At 39.4% G+C, this 22,808-nt stretch overlaps 1 protein-coding gene across 2 annotated transcripts; it reads left to right on the forward strand.

Moving 5' to 3' along the window:
- Nucleotides 1-1,184: 1,184 nt before the first annotated feature.
- sparc (secreted protein, acidic, cysteine-rich (osteonectin)) lies at nt 1,185-21,219 on the forward strand. 2 transcript variants are annotated; one of them, XM_047585224.1, is made up of 10 exons: nt 1,185-1,322; nt 10,488-10,553; nt 10,782-10,847; nt 13,402-13,489; nt 15,122-15,243; nt 15,472-15,592; nt 18,891-19,024; nt 19,487-19,635; nt 20,076-20,224; nt 20,837-21,219. In XM_047585224.1, exons 2-10 carry the CDS (start codon nt 10,497-10,499, stop codon nt 20,863-20,865), a joined length of 915 nt encoding a protein of 304 aa, XP_047441180.1. In that variant the 5' UTR covers nt 1,185-1,322; nt 10,488-10,496; the 3' UTR covers nt 20,866-21,219. The 2 variants fall into 2 exon arrangements, with proteins under 2 accessions (XP_047441180.1, XP_047441181.1); XM_047585225.1 differs by having other exon boundaries at nt 10,782-10,835.
- Nucleotides 21,220-22,808: the final 1,589 nt, after the last annotated feature.

Genomic DNA, 22,808 nt, shown 5'->3' on the forward strand with positions numbered 1-22,808 from the left:
TCCGACCTCGGGCCACGTGTTTTTATACTTCTCTACGCTGCAGTATTTCTGACTTCTTCTTCATCTCTGCAACTGTTTGGTTGTTTAGGATCAATAAAGAATCTTCAGGTTAACTTAGACGGTTTGGAGACACATTTGTGTCAATTTTGGCGAAAGTTTCAGTCGGTGCTGTTGAAAGTGAAACAGGAAGTAGAAACAAATATTAACCCGACTGGTAAAAATTAAACAGCGCTGACTGGTGTTTATGCAGAGTGAAGTATGTCATTTAAACCCATTATTCACATTTTAAGATGTGTAGTTTTTACGGAGGAGTGTTAGGGCCACATGAGAAAAGACTTTCAAGGGAAAAGTCCAATTTCAAGAAAAAAGTCACGCTTACGAGAAAAAAAGTTGGAATTTCAAGAAAAACATTGAAATACATTGTCATACCTTAAAACCGACAATATGCGTATGGTATATTTTTTTTCTCAAAACTGTATTTCAAGAATAAAGTTGAAATTTTGAGCAAAAGTCGAAATTTCAAGAAAAAAATTGTATTTTGACACAAAACTACGACTTTTGCTCAAAATTTCGACTATTTTCTTGAGAAAATCCACCTCCTCTAATTTCTGTTCTCATGTGTGGCCCTAATAAACTTCCTTAAGTTTTAACTTGCAGGAGTTTAACAAACAAACTAATAAAAAGTTACTCGAAGTCTTTTGGTGTTTTTAGTGACACAATATTTTTCCTTCCAACTCAATTACAAACATTTTGTGGATGTGAACGCTGCGTGTTATCGAGGACTCATTGCATACACGTATCCCAGAATGCATTTCAGAGGCATTCAAATGACAGATTGACCCCCTCAAACCATAGAAGTTCTAGTCTTAGTGGTGGGATGTGACTCAGGAGTAACATTATTCAGCTCATAGATCTTTTCCACTCCACTCCCCCACAATATATATGAGTAACACCTGGCATAAATTAGATCCATGCAACACACTTTGTCTATTACAGTTCTATAATAATAATATATATAATACATTAATGTTTATATTTAATTCCTTTGTAATTTGAATTAAAATAAAAGGAAATATAGGAAAGGAAATATAATGCATGCCACAACACGCTTCACATGGAGAGTCCACATTAAGCTCCGCCTCCCAGGAGAAGGGGAGGAAGGCAGAGAGAGTGTGTAATGGAAGGAGGGAGGGGGGATTGTTTCCAAACTGGGACGTCCCACTGGAAATGTCTTCTGTGAGAAGTGGCAGGAGTGTTAGATTGTCCCGGGCCGCGCACACAGCTGACTTCTCTCCTGGTTTCCCTGCTCTGCAAAGCTCAAGGTAAGAGGTCTCACTCTGCACAGAATCCCACCGTCCTGCACACGAGTCACGGGGATTCATCTATTCATTCATTTATTTATGGCTTTCAAGTACAGTTTTAGGTAATGTTTTCCTTTAAATGATTTAAAATTTAATTATTAGCTGCAAAAAATTAAAATCAAAGTAAAATCTTCCACCTTCCTTTCACCTGCTACAACCTGAAATCCCTGCGGAGGATAACCTGATAACTTAAGTTTTATAACGGTGGTGGTGGTTCCTCAGTTTGCATGATTCAAACTCTCTTTAAAACGTTTAAACTTAAGTTTTACTGCCTCCATGTGTCGTTATTTGAAGAAAAGTCTGCGAGGAGAAATCACTGCCTGCAGGTAAACAATCTGCGACTGTGAGGACTCATTCTCTGTGGACGTATTGTTTGCCACATCGGCAAGAGGAGGAGGAGGAGGTGGTAGATGAGGAGGAGGAGGAGGAGGAGGAGGAGGAGGAGGAGGGGTGGCTGAGGGTTTAGGGTTGTTGAGATGTTTTTGTTTTTTGCTTTTTGCTTTGGTGAATTTCCACTTTTGCAAAACAGATTTCTGCACAGAAAGAAGGAAGGAAAGAAAAGAGCAGTGGGTTTAAGACAGAGCCTGATATTGTCCTCAGATTATTTCTTTCTGTCTTCCCCCTTCATCCCCTCCTCCTCCTCCTCCTCCTCCCTCATTACTCCCACGTAAAGGAATGCAGGTTGCCATGGCGATCGGTTACCAGCTGTTTCTGAGAGTTAGTGCAGATGCCATTAAAAAGAGGCTAAAAGTTCTTGCTCGCGTTGCTGGAAGTAAAACGAGGAGCCTCCAGACTTTGAGATCGGTGGGAAAAACTCCACGAAGACGCTTTTCACAGTTTGGCGTGAAACTACTCGACTGACGTGCAAACAAACCCTGACCTCGGTGTTTTAAGCCTCAAAATGTGCCCGGAGGAAAGTTTTAAACCCATTATTCACACTTAGAGATGCGCTAGATGTGCAGCTTTAACCTTTTAAATGTGCAAGATGTTGATTGAAGCTGCATCTTTCCAAAAACTGGAGTTATTCGAGGTCCTTCTGTTTTTTTTTTTTTTAGAGGCACAATATGTTTCCTTCAAACTCAATTACACACATTTAGGAGAAAGTTCGTCACACCTGTCGGGGTTTCTTTCTGAGTCGGACAATGTCTGAATTAGTATGAGACCCGAGTCTAGGTTTAATTGTTGAGGTGGCAGGTCTGGAGAGGTTTTAAGAGGAGGAGTAAAAAAAAAAAAAAAAAGGAGGAGGGAGGAGTGGAGGATGCTGTGAAATACCAGGTCCATTCCTTAGAACGGTGCTGCTAATCTCTCCCCCTCCTCCCCTCGACAACTCGACAGGAAGGAGGGATTGTGCTGTTGTCTGGGCTGGAGAAAGAAAATCTGGAGTTTAGTGTCAGCGAGGAAATCGGGGAAGGAAGAAGAAGAAGATAAAATGCAGTTTAAGAATGAGGAACGTTAACTCTTTCTAGACTTTACAAGAGCTACAGCTCATTCATAAAACACTTTTCAATAGAAACACGTACAAAGCAACATTTCAGAAATATCACTTTTATTTTTAGCAAATAACTATTGAAGTAGAAACTGTAACAACACCCCCCAAACAATAGGGGGCGCTGTGTCTTTTTTGCCATTCGGGTTAATTTTTGTTTCATTTAAATAATTTTCATTTATAATAATTTAACTGAACAAATTGCAGCAATGTGTGAGAAAAGGTTTTAAATTTGTAATGTTCATAAAGACGGTTTTAATGCATTTTTATTTATAAGGACTTTGTTTCTACTTTGGTTAAAACGTTTTTCAGAGTGGACGAAGTGTGTAAAAAAAGTAAAACTAAATTTCAATGCAAAAATAGAGAAAAGACTTGAGGTTCGACCTGTTCCATCTTTATTGATGCAAAAATCTGAAAATTGTGGAGATGGAGAATCAGCTGGAAAAACAAAGTGGACCAGATCTTTACAGGAGCATCAACTCTCTCAATTGAGAGACTCCACAACAAACACAGTTATTGGTGCCAGTAACATCTGAGATTTTTTAGTTTTAACAGCAGGAAAGTTTAAAAAAAAGCCACAATATCTGACCTCATAACACATCTGGCCTCAGTGTTCATACAGACCCAAAGCTTCCTGTGAAAAGGTGAAATCTGACGATGTAAATGGGAAGAAGACGTCAGTTTTTCAATGAAAATAACTTCAATCACTAACTAAAAGTGGACAGAAGACGACACTGAGACCCAGAAACAAAGAGTAGACAGAACGGAGCCCAGATCACACTTATGTTTCTTTTTAAAGGATAATTTACTTAAAACAAACGGAAAAATCTAGAGACTTATAGGATATTACGCTGTTATCTTACTTTAGATTAAATGTGGCCTAAAATGAACTAAAATTAGTTTGACGCCCTTTAAAAGTGCCTCTAAAGTGAGTTGTCTGATTTGGGTCGTGCTTCAAAAAATGCACACAGCAAAAATTTCAAAAATAAATACAATTAAATAAATGAAATGACTCAACAGTGACCTCGTAAAGTCTCCTGGCCTAACTCACAGCGTTCATTCGGTCGGTGCAGACGACAAAGATGTTTTGACCGACAACAAAGGTTTTCATTGTTGAACGAAGCGAAGGACGTCAGATAAAAGCTGCAGCGCCGCTACGATTAACAATAATAACATGAATAAAACCTCAGAGGGAGCAAACAGCACAAATAAAAGCAGAGACACATGTAATTTTCTGCAGCCTTTCATGAAAAATTCAACCGGTGAACAATGAGTCGTTGTGTAACACGCAGCGAGATTCAGCCCCGAGTGGAGAGAGTAGAGAGCTTCATCTAAAAGCACAGAGATAGACGATCTGTCCGGATGAAGAGGAGGGAGGAGGAGGAGGAGGAGGAGGAGGAGGAGGAGGAGGAGGGTGGGGGAGGAAAATTGAGGTCAGGTGACGAAGAACTCGTGTTACAGAGACTTTTCTTCTCCGTTCTCGACTCTTCTTGTTCGTGCTCTTTGTGCTCCGCGATACAGGTGAGCTTCATAAAAACAGCTCTTTGTCCAGGAAGCTAAAAAAAGGAAAGGGATTCCCTCCACCCCTCCACCCTCCACCCTCCACCCCAGGTTCTCTCCGGAGAGAAATCTGATCCGTTAAACTGACCGAAGCCGTAAAAATATTCAGAGAAGATAAACTTTGCACCTTTGCAAGGAACAAAATAAGTCAATAATTTTAAAGTTTGCAGTGAAGTCAAAGAACATTCAGCTAAAATAACTAAAGTCAGTGGATTAGAGCTCCAACTATACAGTGATTTCTGTTGTTTATTTACAAACAGATCTGAGATCAGATCTCAAGTGTTGGTCCAGGACGAATGTGGAGACACATTTTAATGCACGGTGTGAACACAGGTACTCAGAATTTAAAAAAAAAGATTAAGACGACTTTAAACTTTTCTTGACTTTTTATTTTGCTGCTTATTCAAAACATCAGACCTCAGTTATCTTATAAATTATATCTGTTTCTTATAAAGTCGACTGGAGAAATGGGAGGATGTGAAGATCTGAGCAACTACAAACAGCTCATTTTCTTTTGAAAGTTCTAGAGATATTTTATAACTGGATGTTTGATTCTTGTTTTCTGTGCTCACATGTACAATCTGACGAAAGTTTCTGAGACAAGTTCAATGATCAAAATTCACAACAAATCAGAATAAATCAAAGGAAGTGAGCAGAACATTTGTCAAACTAATTCTTTAGATTTAAACATCCCGAGTCTTTTGTTAACTTAGGCCTTAGAGTTGTGTTACTGCCTCTTAGATCTTCACGGGGGAGGTTTCTAACACCTGTCTGACCCTTTGGCCGTTTAGTCCCAAAAATATAACAAAGACCAAATGGTGGGAGACTTCACGGAGGAATATGCTTCCAAGTGGAAGGACAAGGTTAGTTTTTTTGTTGGAGGTGAAGAAGCTGAAGCTGAAGAAGAAGAAGAAGAAGAAGAAGAAGAAGAAGAGATCAACTGAAGCACACATTACTTGAAACTCAACTTTCTGAATGAGGTCCTTGTCCCAGTTTACATACAACGGAGAAAATATAATAATGGGAACATGTCCTTCTCCTCCACACTAGGTGGCGATATGTGTCTTTTCAGCGGGTTAATATGACTCCTTTCTGGTTGACAGAGTCGTTCATGCAGCAGACCGACATTTAACCAACAACCAGATGGATAATAATTCAGCTTTTTAATGTGGGCGCTGCTTATGGTGCAGATAGATGGCGCTATCCCTCAGGTGCTTCTTCTTCTTCTTCTGTGAACCGACTTTTTTGGATGTTTTTGTTCCGGGTTCATACACCAGCTCAGCGGTTGTGGAGCATGAGCACACGCGTTGTCTAGTTAAAGTCGGATTAAGGCGTATACATGCTGGAGAAAATCGATTTTAGTCGGAGTAACGTGTTTACATGCGATTAAGTTGTCCAGTTAAAGTCGGATTAAAGCAATAATTCATTTTTTTTTCACATGCACGTAAACGTACTGACTGATTTCTTTTATTTTTTGGACAGTCTTTCATTAGCTGCATTTCCATTCCAACTAGAGATGAGCAAAACCTAAAAAAACCTGGTAATGGAAGTACATTTCTAAAAAAAACTCTCAAATATCTAAAGCTAAAACACTTTCATGCTGTGAATTTTCAGATGTATCGATATAAACGTTTATTGCAAAAGTGTAACTGAAACACTTTTTTTTTCCACCTTCCTCAAAGTGACGGGAATTTAAGAGAATTATGTGATATCGCATGTAGAGTTACAGCTCTTTTGCAACACGTCTTTAAATGGAAACGCTTACAAAGAGTCAGAAATATCGCTTTTATTTTGCGCAAAACTGTAACGGAAACGCAGCTGTTAAGAAGTTCCCCGTCCACAGAGTTCTGTACAGACAGAGAAATTCACTGTTCGTTGCCCCTCACATGCCAGCGTTGTTTGTCGGCCTCCAGACTGCGACAGGTTGTTTATCCAGGCCTGTTATGTCACCGAGGAGAAGGAGAAAGAATTCCTCTAAATCTGCTGCTTTTTAAAGCCCCACGAGAGGACAGGAAAAAAAAAAAAAAAAAAAAGAGAGATGTTAGGATCCCGGTCCAGGTTGTTTTCCTCCGTCGTGAGTTTACACTTGCTTACCCAACTAACCAACTCCCAAATTAAATACGTTTTTGCGGGGAAGAAGGGCCCCTTTATGAGCCTGAAGTTTCCCTTTTAGCCTCGGCCCTGTTTGATTATGAGAGCCGCCTTCCAAATAAAATAATTTGTTTTGCTGTTGCGTCAGTCCGTCCGGACTCCAGACTCCTTCCCGCCGAGGCCGAGCAGAGCCGAGAGACTCTCTGACCAAACAGGAATATTTTAAACGGGACGTACGACGGGACGGGATGAGACGGGACGGGACGGGAACACCACGTCCCTCCAAACCAAACACTCACTTCCAGAAGATGAGACCTGCTTTTATTTTGCAATTACATTTAGCTCCACTTCTATTTTGTGCCTTTTAAAATCTAATTTCCCGTCAGCAGAACACCTTTCCATTCAATCACTATTATTTTTTTAAGCATTTTTCAAAGGTACAGAGAAGTTTCCTTGTGTGCAGCTTGTTTGGAGACGTCACCGTCGTCGTCCTCTGCCAGAGCTGCTGTATTTTTCCACGTCCGGACCTGGTTACGACTTCACACAAACCCACAAACACTGGGCTCCGTTGTACGAGTCCACGCGTCGACTCTGAACTCAGCGCAGAGGCATTTTTGACAGGTGTAAAAGAACAATGTTGGAATATTTTATGTTAGATGGAGCCTTAGCGAAAACTAGCACGACGCCCTTTATGAACATTTTTGTGTGATATTATTCTTGGTGTTTTGCATCGTCGTGTGCAGGAGAAACTGACTGAATCCCCGACTTTTATTTTCTGCATTTACTCCGAGTTTTAGTTCGGCTCCGTAAAATGGTTCGTAGCTTCTCAGCCTCCCAGCTAATAGTCTCTTCCTGTTTCCCCCTTTTCAATGACAAATACCAAGTACTGCCACCTGCTGGTGTAAGGAGGATTCAGAAACGACCAATTAACTCAAACCTAACAAATAATAATACGACAACAGAGGAACCAAACAGAGACACAAAACCATTAAAATAAATTATTAACTATTAAGAATTACTGTAAAATGAAAACTTAATTGTGATTCTGTTCTCTCCTCTTCTGTCCTCATCATAAATATCTCGTATTCTGTGTTGTGGTTTAACCTGAGCTGTTTCACAAGGTTTGTTGTGTTGCCACAACTCAATAGTTTAGTTACTTTCCACTGTGTTCCTACATTACCTCCAATGACTGAAGTATTAAAAGTATTGCTATTTTGATTTGAGAATCAGTTTCAGGGCATAAAGACCTGGTATCTGAAGTATCAGTATTTCAGAATCCATCTGCACGACAATAGATTCAAACCCAAGACCTTCTGGCTATGAAAAAAGATCACTGCACCACCCGCCTGCCGTTTGCATTCTCAGCTTTAAAGTTCATTTAATATGTTGAACAAAAAGAAATATAAACTGCATGTCAAGCTGATTTTGGATAAATGTCAGATGTCTGCAGAGTGAAAACACGTCCATTTCTTATCTCCTGTCACGACTTGCCGTTAAGAAAAGAATGCAGTGTTTCATGTGAGCAAACGCGAACTAAAAACAAACATGCCAGTCATTTCTCTAGAGTCTAATGTGCAGCTACATGCGAGTCCTCCTCGTCTAAATGTCAGAAACAATTGTTCGCTTGAGGGAGTTTAACATGTAAAGCTGCGTGCGTCCGAACATGTTCCGCTCCTCCTTCTCCTCACGCGATGCTTTCTCCTCCTCGTCTGATAATCGTCAGAGGAAACTTAAATGTTTCTGGAGGAGATCGGATCATATGGTCGCATTTGTCTGTTGTCGGCGTTAAACCTGCTGCCCCCTTATCCCCAGCGCAGGAATTCAAACTATGCGCTGCTCTGTTCTGTAAATCTTATTATCCCCGTCGCTGATCTCCTCTCACTCATGCAGAGGTCGGTTTGTAGCGCAAACTGTGTCAGATCACTTCACCGTCACCGGCCTGCATGAGATGGTTCTCCACCCAGCAGACGAGAAAAACAAACTTTGATCTTTACAGACACTTAAACCCACCCCTATATACCATACAGCATGTGATGCTGATAAGTGACAAGAAAGAGAGAGGAAGACCAAGCAATGCTCTGCTCCATTACCAAAGAAAAAAGGCCTCGCTTCATCTCTGAGACACAAAAGAAGATTGAGCCTTACAACAATAGACGCTCAGACAGAAGACAGACAGCAGCCGCATCTATAAACAGGAAATTAAAACATTTCTGTGTGAAAAGGTTGATGTGTGCGAAAGAGAGTTTTATTATTAGACCCTGCGGACGACAGAGAGACAATAAAATGACCAATAAAATGAGACATAAACCCCCGAGGATGCACTAAAACTTTTTAATAACAGCGTGGCATCGTGAGACGTCAGGGGGACAGGACACGGCTTTATTTGTCACATTTTTCTCATTTTTGGACTGAAATCTCCTCATATGAGTTCCTTTATTTGTTTAATGTGTCTTTGAACGTATTTAAAACACGTCTGAATCTAGTTTAAGGCCAAAATCTTATTCTTTTCTTTTGCTATTTATAATTAGAATTAAGAGATTTTCACTTTTCTGAAAGACCCTAAAAAGAACAAGTTTCTTTCTTCCTCCATTTTTTAATGCAGACACATCTAATATCACCTTATAAAGTATCTCAAATCAAGGTGCTATTATTAGTGAAAAGCTTTGCAGGAGCTACGTTTTTCCAGGCCAGACTAAAAACATGAGAGGTGAAGATATGTGGCCTCAGGTCATGGAAACTTGTTGAGCTGTTAAGGCGTCTGTTTCAGCCCGAACGGTTGGAGAACGTCACGCCGACCCGGTCGGTTACAGCCTCTGAAGCCATAATTCGCTGCGTTCACCTCCAGCGTTTGCTCTGATTTTCGCTCCACAAAGAAAATAACGTTCCCTTTGAGAGGGTGAAATCATGTTTCCGGGGGGAGAGAATCTTTTCAGAGAAACCACAAACAGCCACAGACAATTCCAACACGACGTCCTGGTAAACAAAGCGGACACTGAGGGGTTTTGTTTGGGAAACTGGAGCGCGTCCACTAGTCTGTAGTGAGAGTTGTGCGTCATATTGTGTCGAGATGCTTTTGTTAAAAGGGCTCTATGAGATGATTAGAGATGGTTGTTTCCACGTGAACATGACGTGAATAAACTGAAATGAGTTTGACGTGAGAACAAGATTCACTTTGGAAGCTACTGGTGGATTTTTAGCATAGGTGTTCCTCAGGGAACGTTTTGGGAACCCTTGTAGTTACTTGCTAGATCCAGACTGTCAAGAAAAGTAATTTTTCATAAAGTTAAATAAAATCTACATATGTAATGTGAGATAAAGAAATGATTGTGTTTTCAAACTTATTTTTAACTTTTAATTGTGGCTGCGATGGCTAAATTCTGAATGTTAAAAAAAAAAAAATGGAGATACTTTTTTTGATGGTAAACACTTGAGAGAAAATCTAATTTAATTTCTTTGGAGTTTTTCAGAATTACTGACTAATAATCATTAAGTTCAACTAACAACTTGATGATTATTAGTCAGATATTCTGAAAAAAAAAGAAAGCTGGTTTAATGTTTTAGCTCTGCCTGGTTTCTATTGGCGTTCTATCTAGGTGTTCCTCATGGAACCCTTAGTGGACCCCTATAGGATTCTCTCGATTTCTGCTTGGTTTTATTCACTTTTTCTTAATTAGGATAATTTAAATACAGTATGTGTTTAGTTCTATGGTCATTATTACCTTAATACTGAATAACCCCAATCAGATGCACAAGTTATTACTAAAATTGTTTAAAAAATAAATAAATAAATCTTACAAAAATCCATAGGAAATGATTTCGTTACACGGATCCATGACATCGCTCAGGGAACGTTCCTGTGCTCTTCTTCTCTGCTTCTGTTTTTACGTTATTATTCCTCTGGGAAAGAATGTGGGAACTATTATTAGAGCAGAAACTAATGCACATGGTTTCTCAATAACTCGTGTCTGTTCTTCTGTTTGTCTCCACAGACTTTGAAGATGAGGGTGTGGATTGTCTTCCTCCTGTGTCTGGCTGGCCACGCCATGGCTGCTCCCGTAAGTTATACCGTTGTGTTTTTTAAAACGTTTTTGTGACTTCCTCTCTTTGTGCGACATCCTTACTGCTTTTCCTGCACCGCCGTCGGTTCACACGTGATAACGTGAGATACCATGGTGTCTCTGTGGTGAATGATAGAATATCCTGCTGCAACTTCCTTCATTCAAGTGTTCAGCAGCCACATGTGAGCTTAATGTTGTTTTAATGTGGACGTTTGTGTGTCTCAGGCTGAGGAGGAGCTGGTCGTGGAAGAACTAGTCACTGAGGAGCCAGTCGTTGAGGTCAGTCCAGATGTACGAGAAGTCTTTTCTTAGAACGTAATTTAAACATTTCAAACTTAGAGCCTGAAACCCAAAGAAGAAGAAGCCCAAACACCATCCTTCATGGTTTTATTTAGCCTCAAGTAACCAGACTCGATACTTATCCTAATATAAGTCTGGAAATGATCTTTGTGGATTTTATGATGGATACAGAAAAATAAAATCCTCTACATGCAACTAGACAGTCCAACGACTAATCAGAGGCTTTTTGTTGTAAACAAAACCAACCCCATGGCTCTGAGTGGGTTTGCCTTCCAGGCTAAAAGCCCATTCAGTCGCTGTTCTGGATATTTCTGTCATTCCACATGATCGTCAACGTGTGATGTTTATCTTTGCCTGAAACAAGTCACATAAAGTCTTTTATATCTTCGATCAGCGACCACCAAACTGCCAAAATTTCTGTTGTCAGAAACAGAGGCTAATATGATAATCATACTTTTACAATGAGACAGCTGTTGGGGCTGTGGTGAACGTCCAGATCTTGAAATGTGGCCACGTCACTAGAACTAAATCCGACTGGGAAAGAAACATGAGCAGTGAGATGGTTTTTAGAAAAACTCTGAGGTCGGCCAAACCAGAGGAGAAGGCGAGTGGAAAATTGATTATAAAACCAAGAGCCTAAAGCCGTCATCAAGAGCTCAAGTTTTGGGTTTAACCTTCAATAATCTTCTTAAACTGCTGACTTATCCACTGACTGCTCTGGTCTGCTTTCAGACTCTGAAAACTTTCATTCAAGCTTTCCATGATTTCTGTATGAAAACAGAATACTTCTTCTCTCGTGTGAGTTTAATTGTTGTTTTGACCACGCAGCTGCTCAGACAGATGATCTGATCAGTGACGGAGCTCTGAGGTCTGGGCTCTACAGACAAAGTGGTTTTTCTTCACATCGCTGTGAACGCCTTAAAGTTGAGCAACTCACATTTATGCAGAAAATCTTCGACGGTGTCAAGTTTCTGATGAATCATTCAACAAACAGTCTGATTCTGCAAACAGAGGCATCTAGAAAGAAGTTTTCTCCAACGCATGTATGTAGAAGTAGTTCTAAACACTGGTTCCCAGATTTATTTGGCCTTTTTGGCTTGAACAGTGACTAACAAATACGTCAAAGGCTCAAATCATGAGTAACGTATTGTGTTTTTGATCGTGTAAGGATTTCATGAGACTTGAGGAGGTTGAAACTTGACTTTTTAGGTCTTAAACTTTAATCTCAACACATTCTGAATTGAAGCATGTGTAAAGGTCCCTGATGAGAGTTAAATACTGGATATGATCAATCTTTGCACCAAATTCCACCCAAAACAATGCCCTACTTTTGAAGCTTTGGACAAAATCTTTTTCAACAATGTTTTGCCTCATAACAATCCTCAGTAACCTGCTTCCACTTGTGCAAATCCATTTATTAATTCTGAAGCTTTGGACAAAAATCTTTGCAACAAACTGAGAACTATTAAAAAACACATAAAATTCCTCCATCTCCTCTGATTTTTTGCCTCATAAGAGTCCTCCATAACCTGCTTCCACTTGTGAATCTTTAAAGAAACGTACAAACACGTCAACAGAGGCTCAAACTATGAGGAACGTATTGTGTTTTTTTTTTTTTTGGATTTTGTTATGATTTTGGGTTCTAAACTTTAATCTCAGAGCTGCAACACATTCTGCATTGAAACCTGTGTAAAAGTCCCTGATGAGAGTTAAATTAATGCTGGATATTTACCAAACTCTAATCAGTCTTTGCACCAAATTCCACCCAAAACAACGCCCTACTTCTGAAGCTTTGGACAAAATCTTTCCAACTATTATTTGCCTCATAAAAGTCCTGCTTCCACTTGTTCATTGGTAAAAGAATGCACATCTACAGCAGCCCAAACCGTAAGGAACGTATTGTTTGAGGTGAACCTTGTCATTTTAGGTCCTAAACTTTAATCTCAAAGCTGCAGCTTCTGTAAAAAGACGAGGATGTTCTGCACTGAAGCAGACGTAAAGGTCCCTGATGAGGGTTTCAAATTCCACCCAAATCCATTTGTTAAATCTGACGCTTTGGGCCAAATCTGCCTTAGTACATTCCTTCATGACCTGCTGTAAACACCACAGAATTATCCATGCACTATAAGTTTGATCCTCCATGTGAACATTTTTACCGTTTCCTGCTCCAGAGGTCCAGCGGGACCAGAGATCCCACAGCTGTTAATTTTAGACGCTCCTTCAGCCGGGGTTGGGACGCCATTACGTTTTTTCTTGGCTTCGCCACATGTGGACCCGGCTGCTTGTTATTGTTGGATATTATTGGTCCCGCTGCACCCAGACTCTGTTTGGGCTTTGGGCTGTGGGGGGGAGGGAACCTTCTTTAGTGGTGACGTTTCAAGTTTTTTAAGAGGAAAGCCAGGCGCATTTAAGCGGTTTGGTGTTTAGTGTGGAGGTTGGGCAGAAATAGACCCGAAAAAACTGAAGGAGGAGCCGGCTCATTTGCAGCTCCAGGTTTCCCCCTCCACGCTCCAACGTCTGACCTCTGACCCCTTCTGTTCCCCAGGAGACCGAGGTGGGGGCCAACCCTGTGCAGGTGGAGGTTGGAGAGTTTGACGAGGCCATTGAGGTTGTCGAAGATACCGTTGCTGAGAGTAAGTTAACAAACGCACAACTCAGAAAAATAAGTCTCAACCAACAAATGTTAGTTATTGAACACCTGAACCAGCAGTTAAAGCATTTTAGTGAATTAGTTTGTGTTTTTTAATCCTTTTCAGAAGCTTAATCAATAAAATACAATTACCTTTCAATCCCATCACCATCTCAAGTTCATATCAAAATATCTTTACAGTGCAGAAATATTCTCAAATATTTGTTCACTTAAACTTCATAACAAAATTTATTTCTAATGCACTTTTTAAAAGAACATTATAAAATTAATAAGTAAGATACAAAAAGGCCAATTTTAGTAGCAGGAACATAACCTGGAAAGGCTCTCGCTTAAAGTTTTTTTATTAAAAAAAAGTAACATCATCACTGACAGGAAGAAATCAGGCAGTTTTTTTGCAGGTTTTCTGAAAAGCAGCTTCTTTAAAAGAAAGATTTCACTTTTAAATACTTCATTTAGTTTCTTGTGCAGAATATTTACTGTTTAGATAAGGGATAAACAAGTGTATTTAACAACTGTAGTGGAGTGGATGTGAAACTGTTCCTCCAGTTTCCATAAATCTTTAATTTTTCTGAAGTTTCAACAACTCCAAAGATAAAACTGTGGTCGGCGTCTTGCACTCTGACGTCCTGTGATCGTGCCAGCGTCTGATTTGGCTGCTCCTCGTTGAATCTGTCCTCCGGCTACAGAAGGATCTGGGTTTACTGAAGCCTCAAGTTGGCAAATGAGACGGTCATAATAACAGACTGCCTCGTTCTGCCAGGAGACGGCTGTAATTAAATGTTCCACCCTCCTTTAAGAGGCAACACCGACGGACGACAGGAAAACAGCCCAGGACTGTACACACTGTTCTGTCTGAGCTGCTTTACTACGATCCTGAACCGTGGCGTCATCACAGTAGAAGAGAGACGCTCTGGTACGAGGGAAAGTCCTGTTAACGGTGGCGTTAGAAGTAAAATACCTAATTATACGGAATGAGCTAATATCTTTGAGCATGAAACGAGAAGGATGGAGGAGAGAGAGAAGCAAGAGAAAGATCTACAAAAAAAAATGTCCAAAATATAGGAAATAATAATGCACATGCAGTAATAATAAGGAGAAACTGAAAAGAATAATGGAGGAAATCATCTATTAATATTTAAACAGGAATTTTGAACCAAATTATAAAAAAAAACAATATTGAATAAAACTGTAAATATTGTAATTTTTTTGACAAATATATATCTTTAAATTCTTATTTATAGCTATATTTTCAATTTTATTTATTTATTTACTTATTGGCACAGTGCATATTAATGAACCCAAACATGGTAGACTGATGTAAAATTAACATAAAACAAGAAATATATAGTAATTAGTAACAATAACAACACTTTAGCTTTTAATGAGGCATTTTCACTATAGAACCAACCAGAACTAAATTAAAACTCCATTTCTCATGATTTTCATTTTCCTTTTAAAGACTTTTTTTGTGTAAAGCTGCTTCAATTTGAGTTTCATGATGTGTTCAAGAACTAGAAAGTGTTTGTATGTATGTGGATTCATTAAGAAACAAACTTGCAGCTCAGCTCAGTGTCTGTTTTCTTGTATTTATTTATTTATTTTTATTTTTCCACAGATCCCTGCGTGAACTACCACTGCAAGAAGGGCAAGGTTTGCGAGGTCGACGAGGACAACACCCCCATGTGTGTTTGCCAGGACCCCTCCACCTGCCCCCCTGCTGATGGAGAGTTTGAGCACGTGAGTTCAAAAATAATCCGTAGCCTGGCGGCTCTTTGAATTAAATGTTTTGTGATTTCTCACAATTCAAATGCAAAATGATGAAATTAATCGTTTTCATCTTGTTTCCAGACCTGGAAGCTCAAATATATATTTAAATAAGAACAGAGTCGATTTACTTGCTTGCAGTTGAACATCAATGTCGTCACAGAAGTTCTTGGAAACTGATCCCTGCTTCTTCGTTTCCAGATTTGCGGCACTGACAACAAGACCTACGACACCTCTTGCCACTTCTTTGCCACCAAGTGCACCCTGGAGGGAACCAAGAAGGGCCACAAGCTGCACCTGGACTACATCGGAGCCTGCAAACGTGAGCTCTAAACATTTTACGATTCAGTACGATACGATACGATACGATACGATATGTTACGATACAACACTATACGATATGATACGATATTATGTACCGTAATGACGTGATTTGATACAATATGATATGATACGATACGTAACAACACGATACAATATGATACTTCACATCATAATACGATACAATACAATATGTATCGATACGATACGTAATGATATGTAGTGATTCGATACGATACTTAACAACATAACGTGACACGATGCGATACAATATAATACAATACACTAATCACACATTACAACACAAGATGATACATACTTTCCTGCAAACGTGAGCTCTCACGCTGCTTTAAACATTTTACGATTCAGTACGATACGATACGATACGATACGATATGTAACGGTACTATACGATATGATTTGATACACAGTAACACAATACGATATTCACACAAGATGATACGATGTGATAGAAAACAATTCAATAGGACATGATACAAAATAATACATAACGATACTATACAATACGATACTTCACGTCACAATACGATACGAGACGATATGATACGTAATGATATGACACGATACGTAGCGACTCAGTATGATATTCAACAACAGATACGATGCAATACCATATAATAATATACGTAACAATACATACGATATGTAACAATACTATACAATACTTAATAATAAAATACATAACAATACAATATATAATTATACAATTTATTGCAATATAATGCTGTAACAATACAATATTATACCACATGAAGAAGATAATATTTTCCATTTAAGACGTGTCACATGTGTCCGGAGACATTTAGCTACTGCACATTGCTCCCTGCCTCCTTGCCTCCTTGCCTCCCTGCCTCCTTGAATCCTTGTTGTGAACAAAGTCTCCTCTAAATCTGCTACCGCTCCATTTCTGATTGAACTGATTCAACCTCTGAACTTGTTCTTTCCTCATTAACCTTCAGCACAACAGCTGAAGACTTATTTAGTTCCAAACTAAATAAAACCTCAAATAAAACCACAGGCATTTCCAGTTTGATCAGAATACGCCCGTCACATTCAGAGTTTAATCGTAATGATAAAAGCCTCGGTAGTCAAACATGAACAAAAATATGCATTTAATTATATAAATTACATGCATTAAAACAAGATTTACACAAGATAAACATTAAACATTGTTGTGGAAAAGTCTGAAAAAAATGTACACGGAACAGTAATTTGTTACAGACACAAACAAAACAAGGTTGGACATGTTGAAAGTAATGAGTCCTGGCAACATGATTGTTCTCGAAATGAAAACCACAACACAAACAAATGAAGTAATAAAGAATAACAATAAATCTCATGACAGCTGCTACAAGTTTTAAATGTCCTATATTGGATTTCAGTTTCACTGAAATCAAATATTTTTAAATGCAATAGTGAATCCAAAGGGCAGGTGTGTCTCTGTTTGTTTTTAGAGGCAAGAGGTAAAATCTCTCATCTCCTTGTGAACTAATCTGACGACTTATCTCCTTACCGCTAGTTTTGAATTTTGTCATCATCGTCTCTGTTTTTGTTTTGGCATTTTTGAAAACGTGCCTCTGTTTGTTGGCCCCTGAGGGAATGTGTTTTCTCATCGGTGTGATAGAGTCTGTTTGTCTGTCAGCGGACTCTTAGACCTCGCTTGTCTCGACTCTGAAAGCTGAAGGTTTGCTGTGATTGATGTCGATGTGATGTCAGAGGCAGGAGGATCCGTCCAGACACGCTGGCTGCATTTCTTCCACTGTTCAAACTAAACACGTTTGAATGAGTCAGGGCTGAAGGGTTCAAATGGAGATCGTGTTCAGTGCTGGACCCGTCAGAATAGCAGAGAATTCAGGCTGAGACTTGAGAAAAGGTTTAAATGGAGACGTCTGTTTATGTTTATTACTTCAAATCTGCATTTATTTGACACTGGACACGTTTAATTTGATGTTTCTCGTGTCTTTCAGTGAGTTATTTATAAAATAAATGGATGGCAATATTAATCAATTTCGTAGAAATACTAACTTTATAATCATTTATGTCATAACACATTTAAATATGATGATTTAAGAGCCGTTGGTGACATGTTATGGTCCTGGTTCTGGGTTCTGTAAAGATTCTTGAGTCCTTCGTTTTTACTTGTTTAGTTTCCTGCACTGTTAATTGAACTTCCATTAGCAGCTTTTCTTCTTCTCGGTTTTTAAATCCACAAATATTTCCACAACATCCACATCGTCTAGAATAAATAAACTGTAGACCAACAGATCAGCATGACAGGAGGAGAGGACAGCCCTTGCTAGCTTCCTAGCTTCCTAGCTAATAGTAGCTCTTCTTAGTTTCCTAGCCTCCCAGCTAACAGTAGCTCAAAGCAACTTAACTCACCTTTATTTATATAGCACTTATTACAAATAAGAGCATAACAAAATACAACAAAAATAAAAGAACTAAAGTAATAAAAACAATAAAAAAATAATGTAAGTTTTAAAAACAAAACAAAAAACCTCTCCCTAGCTTTCTAGCATCCCAGCTAATAGTAGCTCTTCCATGCTTAATAGTGTCGTGGCTAATAGTAGCCCTTCATAGTTTCATAGCCTTGAGGCTAATAGTATCTCTTCCTTGTTTCCTAGCCTCGTGGCTAATACTAGCCCTTCCTTGCTTCCTAGCCTTGAGGCTAATAGTAGCTCTTCGTAGTTTCATGGCCTTGAGGCTAATAGTAGCCCTTCGTAGTTTCCTAGCCACTTGGCTAGTAGTAGCTCTTCCTTGTTTTCTAGCCTCATGGCTAATAGTAGCTCTTCATAGTTTCATAGCCTTGTGGCTAATAGTAGCTCCTCTTTCCTCCCTGGTCTCCTGGCTAATACTAGCCCTTCCTTGCTTCCTAGCCTTGAGGCTAACAGTAGCTCTTCGTAGTTTCATAGCCTTGTGGCTAATAGTAGCCCTTCCTTGGCTAGCATCGTGGCTAGTAGTAGCTCTTCCTTGTTTTCTAGCCTTGTGGCTAATAGTAGCTCTTCCTAGCTCCCTAGCCTTCCAGCTAATTCCTACTGAATGGTGAATACAGACTGCTACCACCTGCTGGTATAAATAGTTATCTACGTTGTCTTTGTGGAGCTTTCAAGTGCAATTTTTTCGGTCCAGACACGGGAAATGTGAGGAAACGCTACATTCGTCCTTCACTGCCCGTAGTTATTTGAATTTTCTGTCTGGTGTGCTTAGTTTTTTTATGATCTTTTTATATAAACTGTGCGTTGAACTTAAATTCAGCCTCTCCGTGTCCTCCACAGACATCGAGGACTGCCTGGACAGCGAGCTGAACGAGTTCCCCCTGCGTATGAGGGACTGGCTGAAGAACGTCATGGTGACTCTGTACGAGCGCGACGAGGACAACAACCTGCTGACCGAGAAGCAGAAGCTCAGGGTGAGAAAAGAATTCTTTAAAGACGACAACACGGGCGATGTTGTCTTTATTCTCCTCCAGCGTCCCGTCACGAGGATCCGATTATTTACTTAACGTCAATTATTTATCCTACTAATGGGTTCTCATACCCTGAGTATTTCAAACTAATGCTGAACACCAGAACCTTTATGGAGACGAGATTTAGTGCAGTTGTTTGAAGCTTGTAAAGAATAGTCCAAACTTGGACTGTAGAAATATTTATCTGACTAAATAAATACCAGAGAAATGTTAACGACGCTGCTTTTACAGCTCCAGCACCATAACGCTGATTTAACGCTGCCATCTTTAAGAGCAGAAAGCTTTCAAGGCCTTTTTGTTTTGACGTATCCACAGTCACATAAAACCGTAAAGCGGTAGAGTGGTTTGTTTGCTTGTTCATGAATCCCCCCAATGACCGTGTCTCCGTACGTACGTCGTTTCCAGGTGAAGAAGATCTACGAGAACGAGAAGAGGCTGCAGGCCGGCGAGCACTCTCTGGACCTGCTGGCTCACGACTTCGAGAAGAACTACAACATGTACATCTTCCCCGTCCACTGGCAGTTCGGCCAGCTCGACCAGCACCCAGTCGACGGGTACGTAACCGAGGACAGAAACAAAACTCAGAGGTCCTCAGTCGTCCACGTCACGGTATATCCAAAAATAGAAGAAAAATAGAAATGGAACTTGTAGATTTTCTTGAAGATGTTTCAACCAAGTAAATAAGAACATCTGAAAGTGTAGAGATTAAAACCTGCAAGTCAACTTTGTTCTTTGGATAAACTGTGGCCTGGACATCTGGGTAGCTTCTTCAGCTACTTGAATGCAACTTATTCCCATAAGAAACTCACATAACCAGGCTCTTTAGTTGAAGGCTGCAGTGAAATCTGCATCTAAGGACTGTGAATGCATCAACCAAAACCCAAATTAACAGCACCAAATTAAAACCACTGTTCATACTTAATGTCGTTTTGCAGGAAAACCTTTCACAGCATCCTGGGTAAAGTGTGTTGTGTTTTCTCTTTGCGGTATCCAGGTATCTGACCCACACGGAGCTCGCCCCCCTGCGTGCTCCTCTCATTCCCATGGAGCATTGCACCACTCGCTTCTTCGAGGAGTGCGACTCCGACGGCGACAAATACATCGCCCTGGAGGAGTGGGCCACCTGCTTCGGCATCAAGGAGCGTGAGTATATCACACCTAGGACTCTGAAGAACCGATAAAACTGTTAGTTATATACAAAAGGTGATATTTAGTCATTACTGGGCCCGTAACATATCGTAAAATACTGTAAAGGGACTTTTCCTTTGCTTCTAGTTAAAAAACAGCAAATTATTAAAACTAAAAACCAGGAAATTAGTCGTTAAACTCGTTATTGTCCAAATATATTAAATTTTCATTCATATTTTGACCAATTAAAGCTTTAATTATATTTTTATGCTAATCTGATGCCATGTAATTCAATTTACATATGTATATGCGTTTCATTTATTATTTATTTCAAATTCAAATTATTTTAGGTGAAACATTGAAACATTTCTTCACCTAAAACTTAAGTTAAGTCTTAAGTTTGAATTATAAAAAATATAAATTCCAGTTATTTGTATTTTTATACTTAATATTACTAATAATACTGAAAATCTTTATACATATGCTGTTTATTCTGAATTAAAATAATATTTGTCTGCATTTGTCTGTGTTTTTAAAACATTTCTTGCCTTTAGATCTTAACTGATGAGTCAGTTAAAAGTACTGACGCGTGTCTTTGTGTCTTTTTGTGTCTCTTTGTGTTTGCAGAGGATGTGGACAAAGACCTCATCATCTAAGCTCGTCTGACCAGCAGCAGTACGACAAACTCTTAGTCGCTACTAACGGGACAAGGTGCTGATCCCTAAGTTAAAACAGGAAAGAAACAAAATTACAGTAACGGTGCTAATTGCAAATTATTTTTTATTGTTTTTTTTTTTTTTTTTTTTAAATAATGATCTTTTCCTACCTATACCACTAAAAAAAAACAAAACACACACTAACATCCTAAATTACTTCTCCAGTAAAGAAAAACTTAAAGATGTAAATGTCTGTGATACATATATATGCTGTCATGTGTTCAGGGTTTTAATTGGAGATCGATTTGACAAAGACTTAAAAGTGTAAAGTCAAAAATAAAGTTTCTAAATAAATGCTCCCTCTGCTTGCTTTCTACTAAACAACGCGTTTAGTTTTTGCACTCTTTCTGGTGGTGGGCTCTTTATTTTTAAAAGTTGAAACCATTTTTTTTGTGTGTGTGTGTATTTTTGGTTTCTGATTACTGCTGCAAGAGTTGTTGGTTTTTTCTGAAGAGGACACACGTGTACTGATATTTAAAAGGGAAAAAAATTACAAAACAATAAAGAGGATTTATTCTTTGGACGTTTCACTGGGGAGGAAGGAAAATCTCGCAGGCTGAGAGTTTTTTTCTCATGTTTCTACTGACGGTTGAGAGCACGGGCCGACTCTTATCCCTGAATAAAAGACTATGAAAAGATGTGGGAATCTCTACATGCGTTTCATATCTGCCTTTCTTTTCTCCTCCAGCTGACGAGCTTTTATTTGACCCAATGAGGCGTCAGATGTCACTTTATATATTTCTCTTTTGGGCTAAAGATCTAAAACACATTTCAAACGTTTTACACGTTTTGCATTTACTGCTGAGACATTTGTCTCGTTTAGTTTTGATTTAACTGTTTGTTATTTAGGACTTTATAAAGAACAAAGGGGGATTTATTTGATACATTCATTAATTTACACAGAATCTACTACCAAACATGAACCAGGACGGAGACGTGGAGACATTTTGGTTCGTCTTCTTCAGGACGAATGAAGACGGAGGAAAAACTCTTCATCACTTTTCTTCTTCTCTTCTTTTTACTCCATCACCTTCTTCTTCTCATTGTCCTTCCTGCTCCATCTTCCCAGTCTTCTCCTACATTCTCCTTCTCTCCTTCTCCTCTTCCTCCCACTCCTTATTTGTCCTTCTTCTCTTCCTCCCTTTTGTTCTTCATCCTCCTTCTCCTCCTCCTCCTCCTTTTTCCTCCCATATCTACTTCTCATGCTTTTCTCTTTGTCCTATTCTTCTTCTTCTCTTGCTTTTTCATCTTCCTCCTCCACTTCTTCTTCTTCCTCCTCCATCATCACATCCTTCTTTTTCTCTCTTCTTCTCCTCCTCCTCCTTCCACCTTTTCATTGCCCCCTTCTCTTCTTCTTCTTCTTCTTCTTCTTCTTCTTCTTCTTCTCTTCCTGTCAGACTTTACCAGATGTGTATTTTATTTATTTTTATTAATTTTGAGCAGTGACAGATAAAGTTTCACTTAAAACCTTTTGGACGATCCTGAATGTTGTGAATACTTTGAACATGAACACGAGTTTAATAAAAACACATGTTGTTTGTTTGTTTTTTAATATAAACACATATTTTCTTTCATTTATATAAACACATATTTAATGAGTTGCAGCCGAAGACGAATGTGTTTGAAACGAGGCCGTAAACTCTCGTCCTGCTCTGGTCTGTTTACGTTTCCTCTGTCCAAACTGTCCACGGTCCCTCGGGAGACACCAGAGGGAGAGACGAGGGAGAGACGAGGGAGAGACGAGGGAGAGACGAGGGAGAGACGGAGCACCCTGTTACCATCCCCACCCGGTCATCCAGACTCCTCCTCCTCCTCCTTCGCTCTGAGGCCGAGGGAGGAGGAGGAGGAGGAGGAGACGTTTATCTCTGCTGCAGCCGGGACAC

This window comes from Mugil cephalus, chromosome 5 (genome assembly GCF_022458985.1).
Source record: "Mugil cephalus isolate CIBA_MC_2020 chromosome 5, CIBA_Mcephalus_1.1, whole genome shotgun sequence".
Classification (NCBI taxonomy): domain Eukaryota; kingdom Metazoa; phylum Chordata; class Actinopteri; order Mugiliformes; family Mugilidae; genus Mugil; species Mugil cephalus.

Coding starts and splice junctions, on each gene's coding strand:
- sparc (XM_047585224.1), top strand. CDS start 10,497: ATGAGGGTGTGGATTGTCTTCCTCCTGTGTCTGGCTGGCCACGCCATG. Junction 10,554..10,781: donor GCCACGCCATGGCTGCTCCC/GTAAGTTATACC, acceptor TGTGTGTCTCAG/GCTGAGGAGGAGCTGGTCGT. Junction 19,636..20,075: donor GACCAGCACCCAGTCGACGG/GTACGTAACCGA, acceptor TGCGGTATCCAG/GTATCTGACCCACACGGAGC.